The sequence below is a fragment of the Phacochoerus africanus genome, chromosome 6, assembly GCF_016906955.1.
Source record: "Phacochoerus africanus isolate WHEZ1 chromosome 6, ROS_Pafr_v1, whole genome shotgun sequence".
NCBI classification, from domain to species: Eukaryota; Metazoa; Chordata; class Mammalia; order Artiodactyla; family Suidae; genus Phacochoerus; species Phacochoerus africanus.
In genome coordinates, this window is record NC_062549.1 from 107,179,651 (window position 1) to 107,207,195 (window position 27,545).

Here is a 27,545-nt window from a genome sequence, read left to right on the forward strand (position 1 = left end):
AAAATTGCCAAAACATTTAGCAGAGGGTAATTAGATGACTGTTTTAAAATTGGTTTAACCTTTATATTTAATTGCATTAACATTTAGTTGCTTGGGAGAAATGCTCAAATTACTGATTTGATGTATGGGAAAAGTATTTAGATTAATTTTATTTGATAAGAAATATTAATGGCTATTACTAAGTATTGTAAGGAATTCTCAAAGATTTAGTTATAAATAAAAGATTGTTTTTTCTCTTGCCACTTTAAACAGTCTAATTACATTATATTTTGATAGATGATCTTAGTTTAATCCTAAATTATACTTGAAAATGAAGAGTTTTCTTTTGTTTAAAAGCAATTTATTAAACAATAAAAATCATTTGGTATCTGTACACTTTAAAGTCTTTGACTTGTACTTTTAAATATTTTCTTTAGAAGGTTTTGTAGCTATTATATCTGGTGATTTGGAGTGATTTTGTATTGAGTACTGTGATTTGACATATATTTACTTACTATGCTAAGTAAATTCTTTACTGGAAAATTTATTGAACTTGTTCTTCCCAGATGTAGTAATAGAATTAATTGGAGTATCTGTCTTAACACTGAATTACTTAAATCATATCAGAAATACTATTTTTATTTATTTATTTATTTTTTTGTCTTTTGTCTTTTTTTGTTGTTGTTGTTGTTGTTGTTGCTATTTCTTGGGCCGCTCCCGCGGCATATGGAGGTTCCCAGGCTAGGGGTTGAATTGGAGCTGTAGCCACCGGCCTACGCCAGAGCCACAGCAACACAGGATCCGAGCTGCGTCTGCAACCTACACCACAGCTCACGGCAATGCCGGATCGTTAACCCACTGAGCAAGGGCAGGGACCGAACCCGCAACCTCATGATTCCTAGTCGGATTCGTTAACCACTGCGCCACGACGGGAACTCCCAGAAATACTATTTTTAGGTGGATAAATTCTATGCAGTAAATATCACACCAAGCTTGAAGGTTGGTCAAGACTATATACCCTGATATTTAATCCTAAAGATACCTTGCTAGAACTGTTTTCCAACTAGTAAATAAAGATGCTATTCTATTTTGGATTTAGCAATATGTGATAATCCTTTAAAAATTGAAAAAATATTTAAAATTATACAACTAATAATGTTTATTTTAGAAATTAGAAAATAAAAATAAGCAATAAAGAAGAAAGCTAGGCATTGATAATCCTACCAGCTTAGATAACTACCATTAATACTTTGGTGAATATTTTTCCAGATATTTTTCTGTGTTATGTATATATAAAATGGATATAGATCAGTCATACTTTTTTTTCTCTTTTAGGTCCTTTGCTTCTCTCTGAATATTTTCCCCTAGAAAACATATTTGGCGGGTCTTATTATTTAGGACTCAGCCTAAATGTCACCTCCCAAAGCCCCAGCATCTAGAGTCGCCTACTGAACTTTCTCTTTGTAGTCCAACTAGATTTTAACGTCCAAGAGAGTAGGGATTGTGTCTGTCTTGTTCAACACTATCTCTGTGCTCAGAAGTGTCGTTGGCATGTAGTAGGTACTTAATAAATGTTTGAATGAATCAATATTTAATATTTTAAAAATGAGATCAGATCATGCATGTGTTAACTGCTCTGGAAAGAAAGGTAAGATATATATGTTTGACTTTAGATTGCTTGTAGTCTAGAGGAAAGGTGGAAAATTAAATAATAACACTCTGATAAGTGCTGTAATGGGGAAGTACTAGGGGAAGTACAGTGTTAAGGAAGCACATAGTAGGAGTAGCTGTTCAAATTGGGTGAGAAGAGTTGTTAGAGAAGGCTTTCTGGAAGCGTGACATGTAAACATTTTATAAGCTTATGATTTGTCAGTTCTTTTCCGTCTATAATACAATTTATAATGGCCATGTAGTATTTTGCCAGTATGTAAGTACCAGAGTTTCATCAATATCCTGTTGGTCATTTAGGGGATTCCCCAAATAACACCGTCTTGGATGTCTTTTTGTATCTTTCCTTATTTTTTTGGGTGTAGAATTTATGGGTCTAAGAATTACAAATATTTTCAAGGCTTTTTGGTACGTACTCACTTTGGAGGGGGGCTACCAAATTGCCCTTCATGAAGGTTGTACAGGTTTATATTTCTAGCAACAGTATATAAGAATGCTACCCCTCCTCCAAAAAAAATCTTGCCAATTTTGTAGGCAAAATGATGTCTTACAGCTTAATTTGCCTTTGTTTGATTCGGCTGTATGTATCACAGTAATTTGTAGACAAACAGCAAAATAGGATGAGCTTCAGTTTAGATTTTACAGTGGTTTCTGAACAGGTATTCCATACATGTGGAACTATTGGAAAAAAATAAAAACTTATTTCAGTTTCGATTGTAAGTCATGTTTAGTTATATGCTTACCTTTGCATTACCTACTTTTAGCATAATCTTCAACCCAGAATATTTTTGCATTTTAAGATATTTGTCTCATTCATCTTATAAACATGTAAATTATAATGGCAAAATCAGAGAAATTGAGAATAGACTGTTTAATTTGAGATCAAGTACCTTAAGAAGCTTGTATATTGACACTAGGCCTAGCAACTAACTTCTTTTTAATTATCGTGGCCAGAAACACCAGATGAAAATGGTAAAACCCAGAGAGCCGATGATTTTGTCTTGAAGAAAATAAAGAAGAAAAAGAAAAAGAAACACCGAGAAGATATGCGAGGAAGACGCCTTAAAATGTACAATAAGGAAGTACAAACCGTCTGTGCTGGCCTGACCCGCATCAGTAAGGAAATCCTCACCCAAGGACAAATAAATAGCACTTCAGGAGTTAATAAGGAGTCCTTCAGGTATCTGAAAGATGAACAACTGTGTCGATTAAATTTGGGCATGCAAGAATATCGGGTACCCCAGGGAGTACAAACACCTTTTATGACTCACCAGGAACATTCTATTCGTAGAAATTTCTTAAAAACAGGTACTAAATTTAGCAACTTTATCCATGAGGAACACCAGTCCAATGGTGGTGCTCTTGTCCTTCATGCTTACATGGATGAACTCTCATTTTTGTCTCCAATGGAGATGGAGAGATTTTCTGAGGAATTTCTTGCTTTGACATTCAGTGAAAATGAGAAAAATGCTGCTTACTATGCTTTAGCAATAGTGCATGGAGCGGCCGCTTATCTCCCAGACTTCTTGGACTACTTTGCTTTTAATTTCCCCAACACGCCAGTGAAAATGGAAATTCTGGGCAAGAAAGATATCGAAACAACCACCATTTCAAATTTTCACACTCAGGTAAGGTAAAATGATTATTAAATTATTTAGTAAATACAGGTTACAGTATTTACAAAAGTATTATCCTCATTCTGTTGCAAGCACATACCAGTACACTTTAAAAAAAATGTATTTTATTGAAATTTAGTTGATTATGTACCAGTGTATTTGATTATATACATTTAATAAAAATTCATGGTGGTAAAGGTGGTTCAAATTGTTCATTTATACTTTTAATTGAAAAATCTTAATTGCTGAAATTCTTTGGGATGTGGCTTGTTACTTGCTTTGTCTAAGAAATACTTTATACATGCTTTATATCAGTTTTTGAGGAACAAGTTTTTGTGGAAAGCCAGCTTGAAAACCAGTCCAGTTTTTCACAAATTGGGTAATGTTAGCACGGAAGATGTGATTTAGTAGCCTCAAGGTAACTTTACTTAAGACTTAGCTTTCATGTCATAATAGAACACATGAGGGCATTGGCTTGTTTGTCAGGTTTTTGCTGTTTTTGTTTTTCTTCTTTCAGTAACTTGTTGGCAGTCTGTCCCAGAAACATACCGCATTTATGTGACTTGGAAGTGTCACTAGGAAGACCGCCGTAGCCTCTGCTCCTTCTGCCTATGCACTGTTGTAGGTGAAGACGTTTTCTGAAGCCTTGCTTGGGCAGCTAGGCTTAAGTCAGCAGGGAAATCTCGCCTTCCTAACTAGTGATTTTTAACCAAACATTTTTTTCATCGAAGTTATTTTAGGGCATAAAAAGTTGATATCATATCCTAGTTTTTTTCTTGCTTGCTTTTCTCAAGGATTATGAACATGAATGGTCAGCTGTAAGTTTGTATTATAAATTCTACAGAGGTTTAGTGGAGAGTGTTTCACTTTTTAGAGATTTATGATTATATAACCTGTTTCTTCAGGTTATCTAATAATTTGCTGCCATTCTTTTCCTTAAGATTTTTTTTTTCCCTTAGGTAAATAGACCGTTCCATAATAAGACTCTCAGCCACCTGCATTATAGTGGTTTCAAGCCACTTAGATTTATATGAAACCTTTTCTAACTTGAATCTTTTTAGTAATTCTTACCATCCTTGCCTCCAGTGAGGGGAGTATCCAGTTTAGATTTATGAGCTTCAGAATTTCTCTAATTGAAGTTCTCTCTACAGTAGAGAGAGCAGGAGCAGCCAATCTGGAGAGGTCGCAAGATGGGGCTGCCCAAGACGTTGGAACACGATGTGCAATAAAGGGCTTCGTCTTGGATTTTGGCCTTGTTACCACAATCAGGTACCGAAGTGCTGACTTTTGTAGTAGATTTTGTTTTTTCTTTTTCTTTTTTTTTTTTTAAAGGAGTTTTGCCCTTTGAAGGTTAAGGAATCCTATTTTTATAAATATTATTGCAAAAGGGACTGAAAACTATTAAGTTCTCTTAATATAGTCCATAATCCTCCTAAGTCCCTATTTAACAAAGAAAGATATTGCTGAGAGCAGAATTAATGTGCTCTATCACTTTTTTAGTTTAGAAAAATGCAGCAAATTTTCTCTTCTGATTGATAGTCTAGCAAGCATATCTGAGAAATAAGCCAGACACTTGGGGGAAAAAGTCTCGGTTTTGTAATGGTGACTTTTTAACTTTCATATTAGTTAATCTCTAGTAGATCAAGCTTATATGTCAATAGATAGTACCCAGTCTAAATAGTTAATAAGAGAAAATATTTCTAAATATTCCCTGCTGATTTTTGTCCTCCAATTAATTTTTTAATGGAGCTGAAATTTAAATGACTGTACCAACAACTTACCTTGAGATTTACTTTGAGATTTATAAAATACCATGTTTTAAGAACATAAGTTATTAAGTTAAATATCGTTAATCACTTCAATCACATTAAGAACATTGAGAACTATTGAGTAAGTCTTATGCTCCTGGTAATCCTGGAACTTTATTTATGAATTTTCAGTCGTTGGAGAGACACATGGGGTGGGCATGGGAGGCTGAAGTAGCTCATGAAACTATATTTTGAGGCTGTAAAATCTTTAGCACATGTTGGGATGGAAGCTAACACAGTAGTTTAAAATTGTTTAGCACTTCATGGTTTATTGAAATGCTTTCACATTCATATCTCACTATTTGAAATAATCTGTGGAATAGGTAAGCAATTTTATCTATTTTCCATCGAAGAAACTGAGGTTTGGAGATACTTGTTGTTACGCAAAGTTGTGTAGCTAGTGAGTAGAAGAAGTCAGTGTGCAGGCCTAAGTCACCTGAACAATAAATGCATTGTTTTACCATGTCCCTCTCTTCACTGGAAGAGAGAGTAGTATTTTTATTTGTCTAAACATTGTAGTCAGTGAAATTAAAATATCTCCGTTTAACACAATATTCAGAAAGCTATTCTAATATTTTTCACAAATACCTTTAGATTGTTGGGAATTAAGTGAATACCTTAGGACTTCCCTGGTTGTAAAGTCTTAGGAAGTTCTGTTAAGCCTATTAATAAAGTGAAGTAGAATTTTTATTACCTTTAGAGTCACAGTTAATTGAAGTTGTTTATAGTTTAAATGTATAGTAATGGTAATTACTCATGACTGTATTTCAAGGTGGTTTGTTCAGCAAACATTTATTGAAAAACTACCATGTACTGTACATTTTGTTCTTAAAATAACTAATTGGAGTTCCCGTCGTGGCGCAGCAGAAATGAATCCGACTAGGGACCATAAGGTTGCAGGTTCGATCCCAGGCCTTGCTCAGTGGGTTTAGGATCCGGCGTTGCTGTGCGCTGTGGTGTAGGTCATAGACGAGGCTTGGTTCCTGCATTGCTGTTGTGTAGACCAGCAGCTGCAGCTCCAGTTAGACCCCTACCCTGGGAACCTCCATATGCCACAGGTGGAACCCTAAAAAGAAAAGGAAAAAAAAAAAAAGGACTAATTGATGAACTTAATCTAGTGGAAGAGATGAATACACCAGCAATTATAATACAGTTTGATAAGTAGTAGAATAGAGGTATGCATAGGGAAAAACCCTACGATAGAGGGAGCACAGTTGGTAGTGTTACCTAACTCAGACCTAAAGGGATTAGAAAAGGCATTTGCAGCCTGTGATACTTGAGTAGAGTCTTGAAAGAAGATTAGTACTTAGTGTAATAAGGGCATTTTAAACAAAAGGAATAATATCCTATGTAAATACATGGATGCATTAGAGAATGTGGCACTTTTAGGGAGCTGCTATTGCTTGACATGGCAGGAGTACATGCTAACTCTTAAAGAGTGGTGGGAATTAATACCAGTGAGACAGACAAAAATCAAAATTGTTAAGAGGTTTGTATGATCTGCAGAAAAGAAATTAGTTACTATTTCCCAAAGGTAATGGGGACCTGTTGGTGAATTTTAATAGGGGAGTGCTATCAAGTTACGTTTACAAAGATTACATAGTGGTGTGAAGTGGGGAGTTGAGGAAAATGAAATTGGAAGCAAGAAGACTGGTTAGGTTACTATAGTAACCAGGTAAAAAATGAGCCATGTCCAAACTGAAACTAGAGAGGAGGGAATGCAATTTGAGAAATAATTAGAAGACAGGATTAATTGCAGTTGGTGAGGGAAAAGGAGAGTCTTCAAATGTGCTTTGGACAAATAGGTGGATGGTGGTGCTGGTCACACAATCGATACAGGGTTGAAAAAGTTTGCTTCTAAGGGTATAAGGTGTTGATGAGTTCAGTTTGAGATATTTAATGTTGAGGTAGGTGCTTGTGAGGACTAACAGTTGGAAATGTCTACTAGGTAGTTGAATATCTGGATCTAAAACTAGGACATATCTAAGCCTGAGATGCAGAAGTTGGACCATTAACATGTAGATAATCCAGGGACAGAATTAGAAATGGAAGAGAGATGAAGCTAAGAATGGAATTCTGTGATGTACCTGCATGTGTGAGGAACATGGGAAGAGATCAGAAAGAAAGAGATAGAAGGTTACAGTACAGGTTTTAAAGGTTTTAAGAATGAAGGGGTGCTTAGATATCATATCCTTATTGGGGGTCAAGTAAGAAAAGGACAGAGAAGTGTTAGGTTACTCAATTAGGAATTTAATTGCCAACATCAAGACCAGTACTTTGCAAACCATGGCCATCTAAATATTGTAAATTTTTTTTTTTTTAATTTTTGAAGAATTTTGCTACTTGCTCTGTGAATAAATTTGGCAGCACCAGGGAGCTTGCTAGGCATGCAGACTCCTAGACCCTTACCCAGATCTTCTGAATCACAATCTTCATTTTAAGGAGACCCTTAGGTGATTTCATGTGCACATTAAGGTTTGAGTAGTACTGCTTTAGAACTCCTGCTCTAGCTGGAGGAAATAAAATATAGCTTTGTTTTGTGCAAGGAGGATTATAGCTTCTGTTACTTTTATATTTTTAAAATTATTGTAGTAGCAAAGCTAGGATGTACATATTGGTAGTTATTTTTTCTTTTCATATTCTATAAAACTCAAGTGTTTTAACACCAGAACAGGTAAGTTCATGATAAATATCAATTGAAGCACCAAGCTGATCCTCAAATTTTATTAGCTCTCAACAGCTAATACATGATAACTTTATAGAGTTTCTAACATATTATGTATTAACACAGTATGGTATTTTTATAATTCTGTAGAATTATTAGGTCTAATTAAGTTTTAAATAGTCATTGGCTAAGTAACAGTTTTGACTAAAAATAAGTTTGTGGAATCTTTTGGTTGGTTAATGGAGAAAAATTAACGGTCTTTTAGAAATGTATTTCTCCCTTAGAAGTAATGAAATAAATACAATTTTAAAATATAATTTATGATTTTTTTTCCTTAGGTGTTATATCTTGTAATTATTGGCTTTTAGAAATGGTTTTCAACTTTGAAGTGTAATAGTTCTGCAATAAATATGCAATCCTCGGCTTTCCTCCTTATAAAAATCCTGTGGCAGCTGATAAACTGACTAAAAGTTCAAATATTATTCTAGTCATTTTATGGACTAAAAGGATTTTAGAGCAAGTGGGGACCATTTCCAAGCTTTTGTTTTATGGATGAGAAAGTTCACTTTTTTTTTCTTCCCATGGCTGTATCTGCAGCATATGGAAGTTCCTGTGCTACAGGTTGAATTGGAGCTGCAGCTCTTGGCCTATGCCGCAGCAGCACCAGATCTGAGCCGCATCTGTGACCTATGCTGCAGCTTGTAACAATGCTGGATCCTTAACCCACAGAGCGAGGTTAGGGATGGAACCTGCATCCTCACGGATACCAGTAGAGTTCCTAACCTGCTGAGCCACAGCAAAAACTCTGAGGAAGGTCACATTTTGGTTTACCTTCCCCAAGGTTGAGTAGTGGCAGATCTTCAGAGGAATTTTTTCCTCTGTCTTTAATCCTGTAGTTGAGGGTTTAGCAAATTTTAATGTGCATATGAAATGCAGATTTTGATTTTGTAACCCTGGATTGGGGCTTTAGAGTCTATATTTCTAACAAGCTTACAGATGACGTTTATGTTACTGGTCCAAGAATCAGTAAGGCTATAAGTATTTGGTTTTGTACATGAATTTCAAACAAAAGCAACAAAAAATACTAAAATATGTATGAAGTGGGGAGTTGTTTTAAATATCACCATCTGAGACTATTTTCATTTTATAACATCTGTTAATTGAAGGGTATAATGAAGATGAAGGGTATGTGGTGGAGAAGAGAGGGGATTGAGTTTTAAAATATGTCTACTGTCATAGGATTTTGTTCTCTTTATCTGGCAAAGGTGTCTTTTTGTTTTTGCTGCGCTTGCAGCACATGGGAGTTCCCAGGCCAGGGATGGAATCTGAGCCTTAGCTGTGACCTATATGCCTCAGCTATTGCAAACGCTGAATCTTTAATCCACTGTGCTGGGCCAGGGATAGAACCTACTTAGCCACAGAGACAATGCCAGGTCCTTAATCTGTTGCACCACAGTGGGAACTCCCAAATGTGCATATTTTAAGTTATGCTTTAACAAAAATTTCTCCATACATAAAATATTGAAATATTTTAAATTTTAAATACTTTAAATTAATACTCATTTTAACTTTAGGTGGTAATAGAAGTTCTCACAACTGTTACTTTTACTGCTATAAAATGATAATGTCTACTATTTCAGAGAAAATTAACAAATGTCATTGTGTGTTGTGACAAGACTTAAGATGGGTTTATTGGGTGTTCCCCGTCTTTGATTAATTAACATTTTATAGTGAAATGATAGTACTGATTAAGAGTGGAACTCATGGAGTGCTTTGTAGTTGGTAAATAACGGAGAAACTCATAAGGAACCACATATCAGTGTGTTATATAAAAGGAGAAATAAATATTTTAGTTAGCTGATTTTATAAAACAGCATAAAAATGGTAGGTTTGGTTCTTTTCTCTCATTCTAAGTACAGCTTGTAATAAACTCATTTTGACTCACACTGATTTTTCACTGTATGTTTTAAAGTGGGAATGTCTTTCTATTCATAGGTCACAAGATTAGGAAGATTGCTGGCTAGCTTTTTCCTTTCTGTTTTTAAATGGTCAGCTCAAATGGACTTCTTTCTGGAACATGAGTTCTGTGGAATAATTTCTACCCCATCTCTTCACCTGTCTCTCCTGCCTCGGGTTTTTTTTTTTTTTTTTTCTTTCCGTATTGTGTATTTCTGGCTTGGTGTTCTGAGTTTTTATTTTTTAAAAAGAATTTATTTTTTCTAGAGCAGTTTTTGGTTCACAGTAAAATTGAAAGGAAGGTACAGTGATTTCTCATATATTCCCTGTCCCCATCTGTGCATAGCTTCCCACATTATCAGTATCCCCTACCAGAGTGGTATGCATTTACTACAGTTGCTGAACACTCTGACATATCATGATCACCCAGAGTTCATAGTTTACATTGCAGTTCACTCTGGTATTGTACAGTCTATGCGTTTGGACTAATGTTTAATGATACGTGTCTATCATTATGGCAATGTACAGAGTATTTTCTCTGCCCCAAAAATCTGTGCTCTGCCTAATTCTTCCCTTTTTTCCTTACGCCTGGCAACCACTGATCTTTTTAGTGTCTCCATAGTTTTAACTTTAAATGAATATCCTATAGTTGGAATCATATAACATGTAACCTTTTCAGATTGGCCTCTTCCACTTAGTAATATACATTTGAAGTTCCTCCATGTCTTTTCATAGCTTGATAGCTTATTGTTTTTTAGTATCTCATTGTCTGGATGTACCACAGTTTATTTATCCATTCACTTTACTAAAGGACATGTTCGTTGCTTCCAAGTCTTGGAAATTATGAATAAAGATGTTATCTTCTAGGTTTTTAATCAAATATAAGTGTTTAAACTTTTATAGACATAAATATAAAATTAAATTTCCTTTTTTTTCCTTTTTTTTCTTTTTGTCTGTTTTGAGGGCTGCACCCACGGCATATGGAGGTTCCCAGGCGAGGAGTCCAATCAGAGCTGTAGCCACCGGCCTACACCACAGCCACAGTAACAGCAATGCCAGATATGAGCCGCCTCTGCAACCTATACCACAACTCATGGCAATGCCAGATCCTTAACCCACTGAGCGAGGCCAGGGATCGAACCCACAACCTCACGATTCCTAGTTGGATATGTTTCTGCTGCGCCACGGCGGGAACTCCCCTAAATTTGAAAATTTTAATGCTGCATAGCTAACTACTGTTTTCTTATAGGCATTATCCCCCTATGTACAATCTATTCTATAATCTCACCCCTCCCCCTTTGCCTTCTGATTTTACTAAAGGCTGAGTTTTCCCTGTTGGACATTGTTTCTTGCTTCCATAGCAATCTTCCTTTTTTCTGTTCTTTAGTCTCCTTCCAGTCGTCCTTATACTTATTCCTTCCTTCACTGTGCCCCCGTAGTACACTAGGTGAGGTGGTAGAACTCGATTTGTTCTTTGCTTCAAATGTCATTTCCAGGCCAGTTTCTCAAACGTGCCAGATCCTAAGAATAATCTTGGTTTGCTAGTTCCAGGGACATAATTAGAATTCTCACATTCCTCTCCTGGAAATTCTGATTCGTTAGGTCTGGAGTGAGGCCTGAGATAAATAGTCCAGGTGATTCAGTTCCTATGATCAGGCAAGTTTAAGAAACGCTGTTTTAAACTGTATGCTGGAGTTCCTGTCGTGGCGCAGTGGTTAACGAATCCGACTAGGAACCATGAGGTTGCGGGTTCAGTCCCTGCCCTTGCTCAGTGGGTTAAGGATCCGGCGTTGCCGTGAGCTGTAGTGTAAGTTGCAGACGCGGCTCGGATCCCGCGTTGCTGTGGCTCCGTCGTAGGCCGGTGGCTACAGCTCCTATTAGACCCTTAGCCTGGGAACCTCCATATGCTGCAGGAGTGGCCCAAGAAATAGTAAAAAGACAAAAAAAATAAAAAAAATTAAAAAAAAATAAACTGTATGCCATCTACCTAATATTCAGACTCCCTTCATTTGACCAGTAGGTACAGTCCTCTTAGAATTTCATAGAATCATAAAGGGCTTTTGAAGATAATCTTGTCTAATGTCTACCTAGTGCAAGTGTTTTAGAAAATCAGTTTTGAATTGATAATTATTCAGGGTTTGTCTCTTCATAAGGTTTTATAAGGCCTCCAGTGGGCCCACAACATTGTGTAAGAAACTTACTTCTTTTCTTTGGTCAACTTGCTTGCCTTCATGATGACTATTCAAGCTTTTTATCTTTTCTGCATTCCCTCTTGTTACAGTAGAGAAGCTATCCCAACTCCTTCTCAGAATTAATCCTTCTACCTTTGTTCTGGATTCCATCCCTCATTCTGCTTAGAGCTCTTAAAACATTGTTAAAAAATATACATAACATGATTTACTATTCAACTAGTTTAAGTTGAATAAGTCATTGGCATTAAGTACTTTCACAGTGTTGTGCAGCCATCACCACTATCCATTTCTAGAATTTTTTTTTTTATCATCCCTAACTGAAACTGTACCCATTTGCTTAGGATCTCCCCCCCATACCATCTTTCCCCCTTCCATTCCCATATAAAGAAAAGTGCACATTATTTTAAGTGAATTCCTGCTTTATATGTTTTCTTCATTTTTATTAAAAGAATTTTTTCTTCCCCAGAACTAAATCTTTATTCTGTATTTGAGGTTTATCATATCCATGTATCTTCTAATCTTTTGCTATGCATGTATCAATACATAAACAATGTATGTAACTATTTTGTGTGATTTAGCACTCTACAAATAGTATATTGCATGTATCATTCTGCAGATTGCTTTGGTTCAACATTGCTTTTGAGAATTATAATATAATTCTAGTTCATTTATTTAAATCACTGTATTTGTTATTTTGTTGTGTGACTACATCACTATTTATTTATTCTGTTTTCGGACATTTAGTATCTTTACAGTTTTGTAATATTACTGTGTTTCAGTAAGAATGTTTTTGGAGGTCTATCCCAAGATGTGTATACATCTCACCTATCTTGTACATGTATATCCTGGGATTTCTGTTGGCCTTTTACCTGAGTCTCTTCTGGGATCCTGTGACTGTTCTGCCTCAGTTCCATGACTCAAATGAGATCTCACATGTCTGAAAAGTGTCTCTACCATTACATTTGATTGATAGTTTAGATAGGTTTGGAATTCTAGATTGGAGGTCGTTTTTCTGCAGATTTATAAAGGTATTATCCACTGTCTTTATTTACACTTCTAGTGTTGCTACTGAGAAATCCAATGTCAAGATGTCATGTTTCCTCTCTGGAAGCTTTCAAAACTCCTTCTTGCAAAATTTCAGAAGACTGAGAATAAGCTTTGAGATGGGTCTTTTCTTGATTTTTAATTTATGAAATATTTCAGACATAAAGAGGTATAAAGAATAATAGGAATTCCCTTTGTAGCTCAATGGGTTAAGAGCCTGACATCTTTGTGAGGATACAGGTTTGATCCCTGGCCTTGCTCAGTGGGTTGGGAATCTGGTGTTGCCATAAGTTACAGCATAGGTCCAGATGTGGCATGGATCCGGTGTTGCCATGGCTGGGACTGGGACTCAGCTGTGACTCTGATTCGACCCCTGGTCTGGGAACTTCCATCTGGTGCGGGTGGCCATAAAAAGAAAAAATAATAATAAAGACCTGTGTTCTTGCCACCTGGCCCAAGGCATAAAATATCACCAGTATAGTTGAAGGCCATCCCCAACCCTGTGATTTTTCTCATATCTCATTGGGGTGAGTCTTTTTTTTAATTCACTCTCTTAAACATTTAGGGTTTTTTCAATGTGGGAATGCATAGCCTTCTGTTAGGGTAAATTTTTTTGTATTCTTAGTTCATTTCCTTATCTCACTTTTTCTGAGGCTTTTGTAACTTGGATGTTAGGCCTTCTGATTGAACCTCTAATTTTTTTTACCTTTCCTGTAATTTTTCTTTGTCTTTTTGTTATTTTCTTTGTCTTTTTATTATTTTCTTTGTATTTTTATTCTGGAGATATTTAATTATCTTCTTTTTCTCCTGTTGATCTATTGTAGCTGCAATATTTTGAATTTAAGAGTTCTTTTTTTTTCATAACTTCTTGTTTTGATCTCATGGGTGCAGTATCTTTCAGATATTATACTTGTTTTGAATTTTTATTTTATTCCCTGGGTTGTCTCTGTTTCATCAGTTTCCTTTTTGTTTTAATCTCCTGTTTATGTGAGATACTTTCTTCAAACGTCTGGTGAGCTGTTTATATTTAAATGAGTTAGTAAAAAACTGTTCAGAAACTCTGTGAACACGTAAATGGGACTTATTCTTTGATGACTGGGTAGAAGATCCGGCCATATCACTTTAAGAAAAGCTCCAAATGTCAGCATTTAGAGATCTTTTCTTTGGGGCTTTTAGTTTTTACAGCTAAGAATCTGCCTCATTTTTGCCAGAGAGGTAGAGTAGTTTATACATACCCCTATCTGCTAGAAGTCTTGGAGCTGAAGTATGAAATTAAATATATGGAATTTTAATTCCCTCTTTGAGTATACTGGGTCTCTTCCGTACTTGTGTCTGGTTTCTTTGTGTAGTCTCTTTGGTTCACTTTCTTCATAAAAGAGGGTTAAGAAAGAGTATAGGATGGAGAGATGGAAGGTAAATGGAGGGGTTTGACTCTTTAAATAGATTTTACCCATCTCCTTTGTTTTTAGTTACATGCTTTGTTCCCCACCTGTGATGCTTAGCCTTTCTGTGATTTTGTAGCACAAACCTGCTTTTTGGATATCTTCTGTACAGGTACTCAGTATCCAGAGTTTGCAAACTGCTAATTCCTCTATATATTTTTTACCTTCTAAAAATGTTTTGATAGCTAATATCATTTTTACTTCTGTTCTCTTTGAGCTTCTGGAATTTATAGCCTTTTTATTTTACTCTCACTTGAGTGGGGTTTTGATAAGGAATATGAGTAAATCATATGTTCAGCCTGCCTTTAACTAGCAGTTGTCTTTTTTGTTTTGTTTTTGTTTTTTGTTTTTTTGGCTACATCTGCAGCATGCAGAAGTTCCTGCCCCCCCCCCCCCCCCCCGACCCCCCGGTGCCACAGCAATGGCAACACTGGGTCCTTAACCCATTGGGCCATGAGGGAACTCCTAACTAGCAGTGTTCTTCACCTTTTCACCTTTACCAAACTCTTGGCATTAGTATTAAAACATAACAAAAAGGAAGACGTAAATGGAAAGATATCGTATGTTCTTGCGTTAAGAAGAACCAGCATCAAAATAATAATTTCCCCTAAATTATAAATTAAGCATAATCCCAATAAAAACACTACCAATAATTGTTTTTTTTGTTGTTGTTTTTTCCTGTGACAGTCACCTGATTTGGAAGTTTATATGAAAAAAATAGACAAGAATATCCAGGGAAACTTGGAAAAGAAAAGCTATAATGGAGGAGTGCCCTATTAGATACCAATACGGTCTAAAGATTTAATTATTAAATAATTGTATACTAGTTTATGAATATTGTTCAATGAAACAGAAAAGTAAGTCCAGAAATAGACCCCAAAACATATTAGATATTTGATATGTAAAAATGATAGCATCTCAAATCATGGGTGGCAGAGAGAAGGTAGTATTGGGACATTTGGGTATCTAGAATTTATCTTAGTGTACATAGCACTGTATACCATGATAAACTCTAAATGAGATCAGAGACTTACATGTAGAAAATGGAGACATAAACATAAGAAAACATGGAAGAATTATTTTCATAACTTTGGAGTGGCAAATGTCTAACTATGACTAAAACCAAAACAAAAATCACTGTAAACAAAGTCAGAAGACAAATTTGTTTCGTTTTGTTTGTTTTTGTAGGGCCACACCCAAGGCATATGGAGGTTCCCAGGCTAGGGGTCCAATTGTAGGTGTAGCCGCCGGCCTACACCACAGCCACAGCAACGCCAGATCTGAGCCACGTCTGTGACCTACACGACTACTCACAACAACGCCCAATCCTTAACCCACTGAGCGAGGCCAGGGATTGAACCCACGACCTCATGGTTCCCAGTTGTATTCGTTTCCACTGCACCATGACGGGCACTCCAAAAGACAAATTTTTAACACTGACAAGATTAACCTTCCTAAACTATCTCTAGAAATAGATAAGAGAAATAGTAGCAACACCGTATAAAAATAAGCAAACATTATAAATGAACAGTTGACCGAAAAATACAAATGGCCATTTAGTCCTCTTATCTGAAAAGATACACAACTTTATTCCTAAGAAAATGAAATTAAAAATACTAATATGCTAGTTTTTACTTGTCAATTAGTAAAAATCCAAAAGTTTTATAACATCCTGTTTCATGAGATTCTGGGGCAGCACATACTTTCTTATATATACAGCCCATTGAGGATTTCTCAGTCTTTCTGTGTAAAAAATTCCCCCTTTATCCTATTTCCTCTTCTAACTACAACCATTCTTTCTTTCCAGCCAAACTTTTTGAAAGAATTGTCTACACATGCTGTCTCCATTTCCTCATCTCTCCACGCTGATTTGGTTTCTGCCCTCATAATTTCTCTGAAACATCTCTTGCTCAGGGTCACTAATGGGTATTTTTCATCTTCATCTTACTAGGGGTCTCAGCAGCATTTTGACCAAACTCTTGAAATATGGTCTTAGGTTGACTTTCATGATACTGTGCTGTCTTAGTTTTCTTAACTTCTCTGACCACTTGACAACTCCTTACATTGTTTTTTGGTCAGCTTTTCTTTCCCTTTTGTGTTCTTTAGTTTGGCGTTTTCCGAGACCTCTGCTCTTTGATCTCTGTCTATTCTCCAGTCATCTCTTATAAATCTAAAGTTCCAGTTATGCCAGTGACTGGGGTTTATATCCTCAGTCCGCATTTCTTCTAATTTCAGGCTCATCTGCCTTCTTGATGTATGCACTTGGATGTTTCAGAGGTACTTTGTATTAGTTTCTGTTACTGCTATTACCAGTTACCGCAAATACAGCGTCTTAAGACAACACAAATTTAGTCTCTTACAGTTCTGAGGGCTCTGAAGGAGAATCTATTTTGTGTGTGTGTGTGTGTGTTGTGCTTGGGTTTTTTTTTGTTTTGTGGGGTGTTTTTTTGTGGGCTTTGTGTGTGGTGTGTGTGTGTGGTTGTTTTTTTTTTTCCCCCTACCTCTACTGGCCGTCTGTATTTCGTGGCCTGTGGCCTCCTCCTCTGTCTTCAAAATATATCAATCCAGTCTCGCTTCTATCATCACATCACCTTCACATCTCTGTGATCAGCTCTCCTTCTGCTTCCTTGTCATAAGGACACTGATTACATTTAGGGTGCACTTGGTTAATCCAGGTTAATAACTCCATCTCAAAATCCTTTATTTATAGCTACAAAGTCCTTTTGCCATATAAGGTTAACAGTCACAGGTTTTGGGTAATAGGTTCTGGATATCTTTGGATCTCTCGCTCTTTTTTTGGGGGGCACACCCTCGGTATATTGAGGTTCCCAGGTTAGGAGTTGAATCAGAGCTGTAGCTGCTGGCCTGTGCCATAGCCACAGCAGTGTCAGATCTGAGCTGAGTCTGTGACCTACACCACAGCTCACGGCAATGCCGGATCCTTAACCCACTGAGCGAGGCCAGGGAATGGAACCTGCATCCTCATGGTTACTAGTCAGAGTTGTTTTTGCCTAGCCACAATAGGAACTCCAGGTTCTGGATATCTTTGGGAGCCAAATTATTCAGCCTGTGACATACTTCAAACTCATCATGTCCCACACTGAAGCTATCACCTCCCCACCCAAACCTGGTCCTCTCCTCCAGTTTGATTGCAAAGGGCAGAACCTGAGAAACATCCTTGACACTCCTTTTTCTTCTCTATCATATCCAGTCTTTTCCCAAGTCTTGACAGTTTTATCTCGTGGATATTTTTCAAATCCTTTCAAAAAAAAAATTTAAAATCAGCTTCACTGCTATTAGGTTAGTCTATTGTTTCTTATTTGGAATAGTAAAAAAACCTAATAATCTCTTTTCTTTCAGTGTTCCTTTGAGAAAACAAAAAGCAAAACATCCAAGCCCTCCCCCCCCCCCAAAAAAAACAAAGGCAAATCTGCTAACTTTCCTTTCCTTTTACTACTTTAGAACTTTTAGTGATTTCCCAAATTCTTTTTTTTTCCTGCTTTTTGGGCTGCACCTGCAGCATATGGAAATTCCCAGGCTAGGGGTCAAATCAGAGCTATAGCTGCTGGCCACAGTCACAGCAATTCGGGATCCAAGGCACACCTGCAACCTACTCCACAGCTCACAGCAACGCCAGATCCTTAATCTCCTGAGTGAGGCCAGGGATTGAACCCAAGTCCTCATGGTTACTAGTCAGATTCGTTACTGCTGAGCCACAACAGGAACTCCTGATTTCCCAAATTCTTAATGTGGTCTTTAAGACTTTCCATAATCCAGCCATAGCTCATTTCTCCAATCTTTGTTTTTCTCTTTTGTTCGTTTTTATTTAAGGTTATAAGTTTACTCTTCTGTGATAAGCTTCCAAGTATGTGAAGATTATTGTGTCTCCACTTTTATCTTTTCAAGTCAAATACTTTTGAAATAATTTTAATTTCATCACTCTTCCTCCAATTTGTATGATTTCCAAGTCACTAATCATCTTAATTGTTCTCTTTAGGGTGTGTTGTTTTAATAGTTTTTTTTTTTTAAAAGCCCAGAGTAGGAGATGGAGGCTAAACCATTGTAACAAAGAGATCTCACATACAGTGGCTTAAACAAAATAAGTTTCTCTCTTAAGTGATAAGTCCAGAGGGTAAGCAGCTTTGTTCCATGATGTCATCCAGGATTCTACTTTCTTTCTATCTTTTCAGTTTTGCCATTTCCTTTGGTGTTGTCATGTGCATGGTTGAACTTGGCCCTCAAAAGAGAGAAAGAGGAAGTGGAAAGCTAGCCATGTACTTAAAAAGACATGATCTAGAAATTGCATATTTAACTTATGCTCACATTTCACTGACTAGAACTCAGTCACAGACCACACTTAGCTGCCAAGGAGTCTAACTCACTGGCTATATGCTCAGGAAGTTCTGTTGCTAAAAAGACGGTAGAATAGATACTGGGGGATAATTTTAGTTGCTTGTTTGGTGGTGTCACACAGTTGGTACATGTTGAATTTCTGGCTGTAAATGCTGGCCATCTTCTAACTTTGCTGTTAATTATTGAAATACATCACAAACATTAGCATTTGTTAAAATTTTTTATACAATTGATAGATATTGTTAATCAGCTTTACTACCACTACTTTTTTTTTGGCTATAGTTTAATGGTCGACAGCAAACATAAATTCAATAGTTTCTCCTCTTTGTTTCCAAAAAAAGGAAGGATGCTTAATATTTACTCATGTCACATATTAATTATTCTAGGTGTTTACATTTTTACTTTGTCCTCAAGTTCAGTGCTATTGATTTAGTGGTATTTAAATTAGGTAAACTTGGAATACTGTGGTAGAAAGATGTTAAATCAGTCTCACTTTGTGTGCAAAATTTGAAGTAATGTGAATTCCTTCAAATTAATAATGCATTAAGAGTCGTATGTATAATCTTGGAGTTCCCATTGTGGCTCAGTGGGTTAAGAACCCAACATAGTGTCTGTGAGGATGTGGGTTCGATCCCTGGCCTCACTCAGTGGGTTAAGGATCTGGTGTTGGACAAGTTGCAGCATAGATTGCAGATGCAGCTCAGATCTGGTGTTGCTATGGCTGTGATGTAGGCCTATAGCTGCAGCTCCAATTTGACCCCTAGCCTGGGAACTTCCATATGATGCATGTGCAGCTATAAAAAGAAAAAAGAAAGAAAAAGAGTTGTACAATAATCTCAAAGCTTGCACACCAAGTAAGTTGATGAAAACTACCATGTGACAGTGTATTTAAGACTGGCCTGTTAAGTTATGTGAGATTTAAATTGTGACAGGTCTTTAGGAAATTTATCACATAGCTTGAAAGCCTTTTTTGGAAGGCATTTCTGGTAATTGGGAAGAGTTGGGGGAGGTATTTGGAGGAGACTGATATTTCTTTTATTAGCCTTGAAAGCATACAACTGTTTCCAGAACTGGTACTAATGTAAATCTGCTTTAGTCATTTTAGGGTGCTTGGCTTAGAAAGGTTAAAATAATGCTTAGAAAAGCTCTTACTTCACCTTTCTTATCTCTCTATCCTATAATCATCCTCTTTCTCAGACTGCCTCCACTGGCTTTTACAGCATGATGATGGTACAAGTGGAAGGTAATTCATACAAATATATGCAAGGTAATTCTGGCCTGAGAGGTTACTGTGCAAGGATTACCCGGGGAGATTTTGGGGGAAAGATTTGTAAGGAATTAAGAAATCACTACAATTTGATAACAAGATCTGAGACTTTGTGTGTGTGTGTGTGTGTGTGTGTGTATGTGTGGGATAATGTTAAATTGTCTGTGTAAACAAAACCAGTGGCATGCTTCTGAAATTGCTGTTAAGGAACTGCTAGTAAAGAACTGTGTAAGAAATCCTAGATGGTTATTTATGCTTTCTATTGAGGCAAAATTTAAAATAGTAGCAATTGGAGTTCCCATTGTGGCTCAGTGGTTAGTGAACCCAGCTGGCATCCATGGGGACGTGGGTTTGATCCCTGGCCTTGCTTAGTGGGTCGAGGATGTGTTTGCAGATGCAGCTCAGATCCCATGTTGCTGTGGCTGTGAAGTAGGCCAGCAGCTGCAGCTCCAATTTGACGTCTAGCCTGGGAACCTCCATATGCCACAGGTATGGCCCTAAAAAGAAAAATAATACAAAATAAAATAAAAAGTAAATAAAATAGTAACAGTTGATGCTTTTCTTTTTTTCTTTTTTGGCTGCCATGTGGCATTTAGAGTTTCTGGCCCAGGGATCAGATCCGAGCCACAGTTGTGACCTATGCCACAGCTGCAGAAACGCCAGATCCTTAACCCACTGTGCTGGGCCAGGGATCAAACCTGTGTCCTGGTGCTCCAGAGAATGCTGCCTATCCTGTTGCTCCACAGTAGAAATTCCACAATTGAGTCTTTAAAAAAAACCTTTTTTTGAATGTTCAATGGAGACCCACTTAAAAATATAATAATATATTAGGCTTTTCAATTTAATCTGTGTCTTAACTAGGGTAGAAAATTCTAGGTTATTGATTCAAAGAGGAAATCCTTGTTAGAATGCAGCATTTTTAGTTTAGTCATCTGTATGCATAAGATCTGTGACTGTGTTTGAGAAACATTCGTTCTGGATTGGAGGTAGGAGTGTTAAGAACATACATGGGATGACTAGAAGAATAACATCTTTTTTTTTTTTTTGTCTTTTTGCTATTGCTTTGGGCCGCTTCTGCGGCATATGGAGGTTCCCAGGCTAGGGGTCTAATAGGAGCTGTAGCCACCGGCCTACGCCAGAGCCACAGCAACGCGGGATCCGAGCCACGTCTGCAACCTACACCATAGCTCGCGGTAACGCCGGATCTTTAACCCACTGAGCAAGGGCAGGGACTGAACCCACAACCTCATGGTTCCTAGTCGGATTCGTTAACCACTGCGCCACAACGGGAACGCCAAGAATAACATCTTTTATTGTACTGAATCAATTGGTAGATTCTGTTTGAATGTTAGGATTCTTTGGGCTACAGATTTGTATAGAATAGGCCCTATGTTTACTGGAGAGTCAATACAGAGAAAATGTGTGTGTGCTTGCAGGTAACATTAGACTTCAGAAAAGGGAAAGATTATGAGGAGTGATCAGGATGGCTTCTAGAAGAAAAATCTTGAACTGATCTTTGCAAGATAAGATTAGGTTGACAGAAAAGAGGATATCCTAAGAAGGGCAGATTCAAGAGAAAAGTCTTGCAGATAGAAATGAGTTTGGCGTAAGTTGGTTAGAGAAAAAGATTAGCCTGCCTAGAGTGCAGGATCTTATATGATTGGGTTTGATAACCATCATCTCGGTTGTCTGGCCTGATGGGAAAGTTTTCAGGCTAGGGAGTATGAAGTGAATGTGGAATATTAATTTGACAATAGTCTTTTTTTTTTCTGCTCTGTCAATTTAAATGTTTATATACTGATTTTTTTTGCTAATAAAGATGACTTTAAGTGTTCACAAAGTTCAAAAATCATTCTCAGAGATGTTTAAGTGTATCTTACTGTTTTCAGTATTTCCTTGAGATGTTGGAACCATAGACTAACTTGCACCTTGAAATTTCTGTTCATGGCTCATATATCAATGTATTTGCCAGTGTGCTAGAGTGCCCTTCTGTAACAATTGACTTTATCCAAGGTACTGACTGTTGAGTTCTTAGTATGTAGAAGAAATAGCAGCATTGGAAACAATACCCTATTCCTAATTCTTATAATATACTTCAGTCCTCCCCCCCTTTCGTTTTATCTCAGGTCAACAGGACATACTGCTGTGGCACCTACCGGGCAGGTCCTATGCGGCAGATAAGTCTTGTTGGAGCAGTAGATGAAGAAGTTGGTGATTATTTCCCAGAGTTCCTTGATATGTTAGAAGAATCACCATTTCTGAAAGTGAGTGTCTTTCAGATTATTAAAGTTCTGATCATTACCTAAATGGACATTTTCCATTAAAAAGATTTAAGCTGATGTTGTCTGTTAAAATTAAATTTTATCCAGTGTTTTGAATAGAAATGTTTAGAAAATTATTGGTATATTTCAGTTATTCTTTTTTACATATAAATTACTGTCTAATAACAGCATTTTTTCTTCATATGCACACACAGAATACACTTCCTAGAATTTTCTTTTGGATGTAAGGGGTTAACTTCTAAATAGTATAAACTTTTTTTTTTTTATTGTGACTTCCAGATGACTTTGCCCTGGGGTACACTTTCCAGCCTTCGACTCCAGTGTAGGTCCCAGAGTGATGATGGGCCTATCATGTGGGTAAGGCCAGGAGAGCAGATGATCCCTACAGCAGATATGCCAAAGTCACCCTTCAAAAGACGACGGTAAACATCCATTTTTCTCAAATAAACAAAAGCACTTTTTAAAGTGTAGAAATGATTGAGACCTGAGCACAGTTTGAAAACTGCTTGTTTAAATTATTTGAAGAGCTATCTTAAGAAATTAGTCCAGTTCACTCATTACGTGGTTATGAAAGTGAGGTGTCCTCCTAAAAAACAAATTTAATTTTTACTTTTTTTCTTAAAACCTGGCTCCTAAATGCCTGCAATAGAAATGTCCAAACTCCTTTGTATGGTTTTCAAGGATCTTTCATAATCTGGCTCCAACATTATCTCTTCTAGGTGAATCTGCTTCTAGTCCACTCTAGCCACATTGAATTCAGTTTCTAAACGATGATCTTTCATAATTCTGGGTTTTTGCATTGTTGCTTTTACTTGGAATGGCACGTCTTCCCCCATTTTCTTCTCTACTGGGCAAACTCTTAATAAATTTTCAGACCTTAACATGGATGTCACCTCCTTTGTGAAGCTTTTCTTTGTTCCCTTAGACAATTAGTTGTTCCCTTTTCTGTGTTTATCGTTCTGTTCATTAATGATCTGTTATATGTTTTTTGGTTTTTACTAAATTTTTACAAAGTTCTTCTGTTTTCATGACACATAATGAGTGTTCAGTATTTGCTGAATGAAAGCAATAATGTGTTCTCCTATAGTAACTCATACTGACCTAACATTTTTTATTTCAGACAGAATGTGTTTTTGTTTGGAACATATAGATTACCTTACTCTAGACCTGTGAAAAATCTCATTTATTAAATGACTGAAAATGATTTTTATTTGCTTAGACTGTGCAAATAGCAGCTCAAAATAAGTACCCAAATGGGAGTTTTAATGGACTAGGCTAGACTTTACCTTAAAGCTCATAGGAGAATAATACTAGAGACAAGTATGGAATAACAGTAAGTATTTGAGATAACCATAAAAACACTTTGTAAAAAGTATTTATGAATGCACAGTGGTGGCATGGTAAAACATGGCAGTGAACCCAAACTTCTGCACATTGCTAGACCACACTAGTTGTTGTACATCGTGATGACTCTTGATATTCTGATACTCTCAGTTCTTGAGTATTGTACATATTTTTTATGCTCTAATCTTTCCCAAAAGGAAATGAGCATTGTTTGTTTCCTGGTTATTATTATAATCTTAAAAAAATCAGATAATAGAAGAAAGTGAAAAGGCAAGAATACCCATAATCCCACCCATTTAGGCATATTAACGTTTCAAATTTTGGTCCGTATATACTCATAAATTTTCTTTGTGTACAAATGAACTCATTCTTTACATGATGTTTACTTTAAAACTTGTTCCTCCCTATGTTAGGTTTATGTCTTACAAACCGTAAGATACAGCCATATCATCATTTCTAAATGACTGTATAGTTTTGACTCTATGGTTGTATCATGATTTATTTAACCAATTCTTTATTAGTGTAAATTATTTCCAATTTTTCTTTTTTTAAAGATTTTTTTTAAGTATAATTGATTCACAATGTTGTGCCAATTTCTCCTGTACAGCTAAGTGACCCAGTCATACATACATATACATTCTCTTTCTTACATTGTCTTCCATTATGGTCTATCCCAAGTAACTGGGCATAATAGTTCCTTGTGCTATACAGTAGGACCAATTTTTCAGTATAAATGATGTTTTGACAATCATGACAGTGGTGTGCTGGAACCAGTTTGTATCACCTCATAGGGCCATTATTAGCCTTGCAATTTTACATTGAGTGGGGTCACATTAGTAGCTTGAAATTGGCCACACTGGCAGTAGTAATACCATAGAAGTCAGCTACAAATCAGCCGTCTCTCCTCTGAGGCCAGGACCCCTCCCCCCCTTTTATTTTTCCACAGCCGCACCTGTAGCATATGAAAGTTCCCAGGCCAGGGGTTGAGTTGGAGCTGTGGCTGTGGCCTACCACACAGCCACAGCAATACTGGATCGGAGCCCTGCGTCTGTGACCTATGCTGCAGCTTGATCAGTGCCGGATCCTTTTAACCCACTAAGCCAGGCCAGGGTTGAATCTGCATACTCATGAGACAGGTCCTTACACCACTGAGCCACAAGGGGAACTCCTGAAGGCAGTTGTTGAAACATGTATAACACATCACTGATGTTGGCTGGCTGGTTGGTTGATAGATAGTAGGTAGATAATATCTTTGCACATATGCACGTTTATTTTCTTAGTAGAAATTACTAAATGTTCAAAGTATATGTACCTTTCTAACTGACTTCCACAAATGTACCACTTTATACTCCCCTCCACATTGTTGGTTTTTTTTTGTCTTTTTGCTATTTCTTGGGCCGCTCCCGCGGCATATGGAGGTTCCCAGGCTAGGGGTCGAATCGGAGCTGTAGCCACAGGCCTACAACGGAGCCACAGCAGTTCGGGATCCGAGCCGCATCTGCAACCTACACCACAGCTCACGGCAACGCCGGATCATTAACCCACTGAGCAAGGGCAGGGACCGAACCCGCAACCTCATGGTTCCTAGTCGGATTCGTTAACCACTGCGCCACGACAGGAACTCCTCCCCCCCCACATTGTAAGATCACTTTTTTTATCTGATGGAAGAAAAAGTGGTATTTTAATTTGCTCTTCTCTGAGGAGTTTGTATTTTTTCTTCTGTGATTCTCTTAATTTTCTTTACTCTTATTTCTGTCGGGGTGTTTTTCATTTGTAAAAACCCCTATATTTTATAAATATTAACTTATGTTGCAGGCTTTTCTCTTTTTCCTTTTAACTTTTTTGTTATTCTTTATTCATAGTCTTTTTCAGTTTTTTTTTCTTTACTCACAAAGTTTTGTTTGTATGTTGTCAGATATATCTTTTTTTCCTAAGGTTTTTCTTTAGTGGAAAGCGTAGAAAGACCTCCTTTCATTTAGTATTGTAAAATGCTCACCTACATTTTCTCCTAGTACATCTGTGATTTCAGTATTTACATGTTTTATCTACCTGACATTGATTTCAGTATTTACATGTTTTATCTACCTGACATTGATTTCAGTATAGAGGGAGAGATTTAGTTTAACACTGTTTCCCAATAGTTAGGCAGCTGTACCATGATTTATTTAATACTTTATTATTTCTCAATTAATCTAAGGTGCTGTCAAATTTTATTTCTCTTGAGAGTAAAGATTAAGACGGGCATTCAAAGTTAGAGTGAATAAATCAGAACTTAAACCCTAAAGCCATCTTTTTGTATTAATGAAAATGCCTGGTTGCTGAAAATGATGGAATCAAAGTGAGAAGCTGTCTAGTTATCAATGGTATGGCTAATGAAGATGATGATCTTTAAATTTATAAACTCTAGAGTTAAATAAATATATATACAGAGTTTTAAAACATCAAACAGTATAGTAGGGTTTATAATGAAAAATCCTGGCCACCTTTCCTTCCAGAGGCAAACAAACTTTTTACCAGATGCAAAAACCATTTTTTTTTTGTCATGCCTTCAGCATGCGAAGTTTCCAAGCTAAGGATCGAACCCACGCCATAGCAGCAACTGGAGCTGCTGCAGTGATGCCATATCCTTAAGCTGCTGCATCACAAGGGAATTTCCCATTTCTATTTTATAATGATTTTTATTTTTTTCCATTATAGCTGTCAATTTTCTACTGTACAGCATGGTGACCCAGTCACACATACATGTATACATTCTTTTTTCTCACGTTGTCATGCTCCATCATAAGTAACTAGATACAGTTCCCAGTGTTATACAGCAGGATCTCATTGGTTATCCATTCCAAAGGCAGTAGTTTGCATCTGTTAAGCCCAAATTCCCAGTCCCTTCCACTCCCTCCCCCTCCCCCTTGGCAGCCACAAGTCTGTTCTTCATGTCCATGATTTTCTTTTCTGTGGAAAGGTTCCCATTTCTGTTTTTAATATTTTGTTTTGTTTTAAGTCTTTGACAGGACATTTGTTAATTTCTTGGTATAAGAGATAGGGATGCCTTCCCTTCATGGGTTATCCAAATAGTTAAATGACCTTTATTTTACCCTCTTCCTCCCTCTCTACTTTTTGTCAGCTGTGCTTATACATTGTTGAGGTTAATTCATATTCTGCTTTAAAACCATAATTGGGCTTTATATGCTTTGTCAATAAGTGTATTCTAAAATTTGAAAGCCAGTAAATGGTATTTTAATTTTTTTTTTTTTTTGTCTTTTTAGGGCCTCAGCTGTGGCGTATGGAGGTTCCCAGGCTAGGGGTCCAGTCCAAGCTACAGCTGCTGGCCTATGCCACAGCCACAGCAACACAGGATCCTTAACCCACTGAGTGGGGCCAGAGATCAAAGCCACGTCCTCATGGTTACTAGTCAGGTTCACAAACCACTGAGCCATGAAGTCCTTTTTTTTTTGGGAGGGGGGCGGGTATTTTAAATATTATAGGTAGGTAAAAAATGTAATACAGACCCAACTAGTAGGCTAAAACTCATTTAAGATTCCAGTGGTTTATTTTTCATTCAAATGAATAATGTAAAAAAAGGATCTTTCTTTTCTATATTTCTTAGATACTGAAAATCCTGCCACATTTTAATGTGCTTCGTATTTGGATTGCGTAAATTTTTAAAAAATTGTTCCATTTCTTCTGTAGTTTCTGAGTGCTCTTTTTTTTTGAGGGGGTACATAGATTTTTCTTAACCATATCCCTGATTTCTTTTGTTTTCTTTGTTGCTTAAGATAGATTGCTTTTTTTAGAATCACACTGATGTTCTCTATGATTATGGCTGTCAAGGAGAGTATTGGTAGTTATATTGCATCCTTTGCTTTTATCATACCCTTGAAAATCCAGAATTTTAATCATACTATCTGTTATAGCACTTTTTACTTGGAAAT

The 27,545-nt window shown here is 36.8% G+C and overlaps 1 protein-coding gene across 1 annotated transcript in view; it reads left to right on the plus strand.

Annotated features, from left to right (window-relative positions):
• RSBN1 (round spermatid basic protein 1) overlaps positions 1-27,545 on the plus strand; it is a 49,072-nt gene that overhangs the window by 11,347 nt on the left and 10,180 nt on the right. The window contains exons 2-4 of the mRNA XM_047784974.1: positions 2,602-3,275; positions 22,117-22,254; positions 22,552-22,694. Of these exons, the coding sequence (XP_047640930.1) occupies positions 2,602-3,275; positions 22,117-22,254; positions 22,552-22,694 (955 nt within the window). The remainder of the gene's footprint in view (positions 1-2,601; positions 3,276-22,116; positions 22,255-22,551; positions 22,695-27,545) is intronic.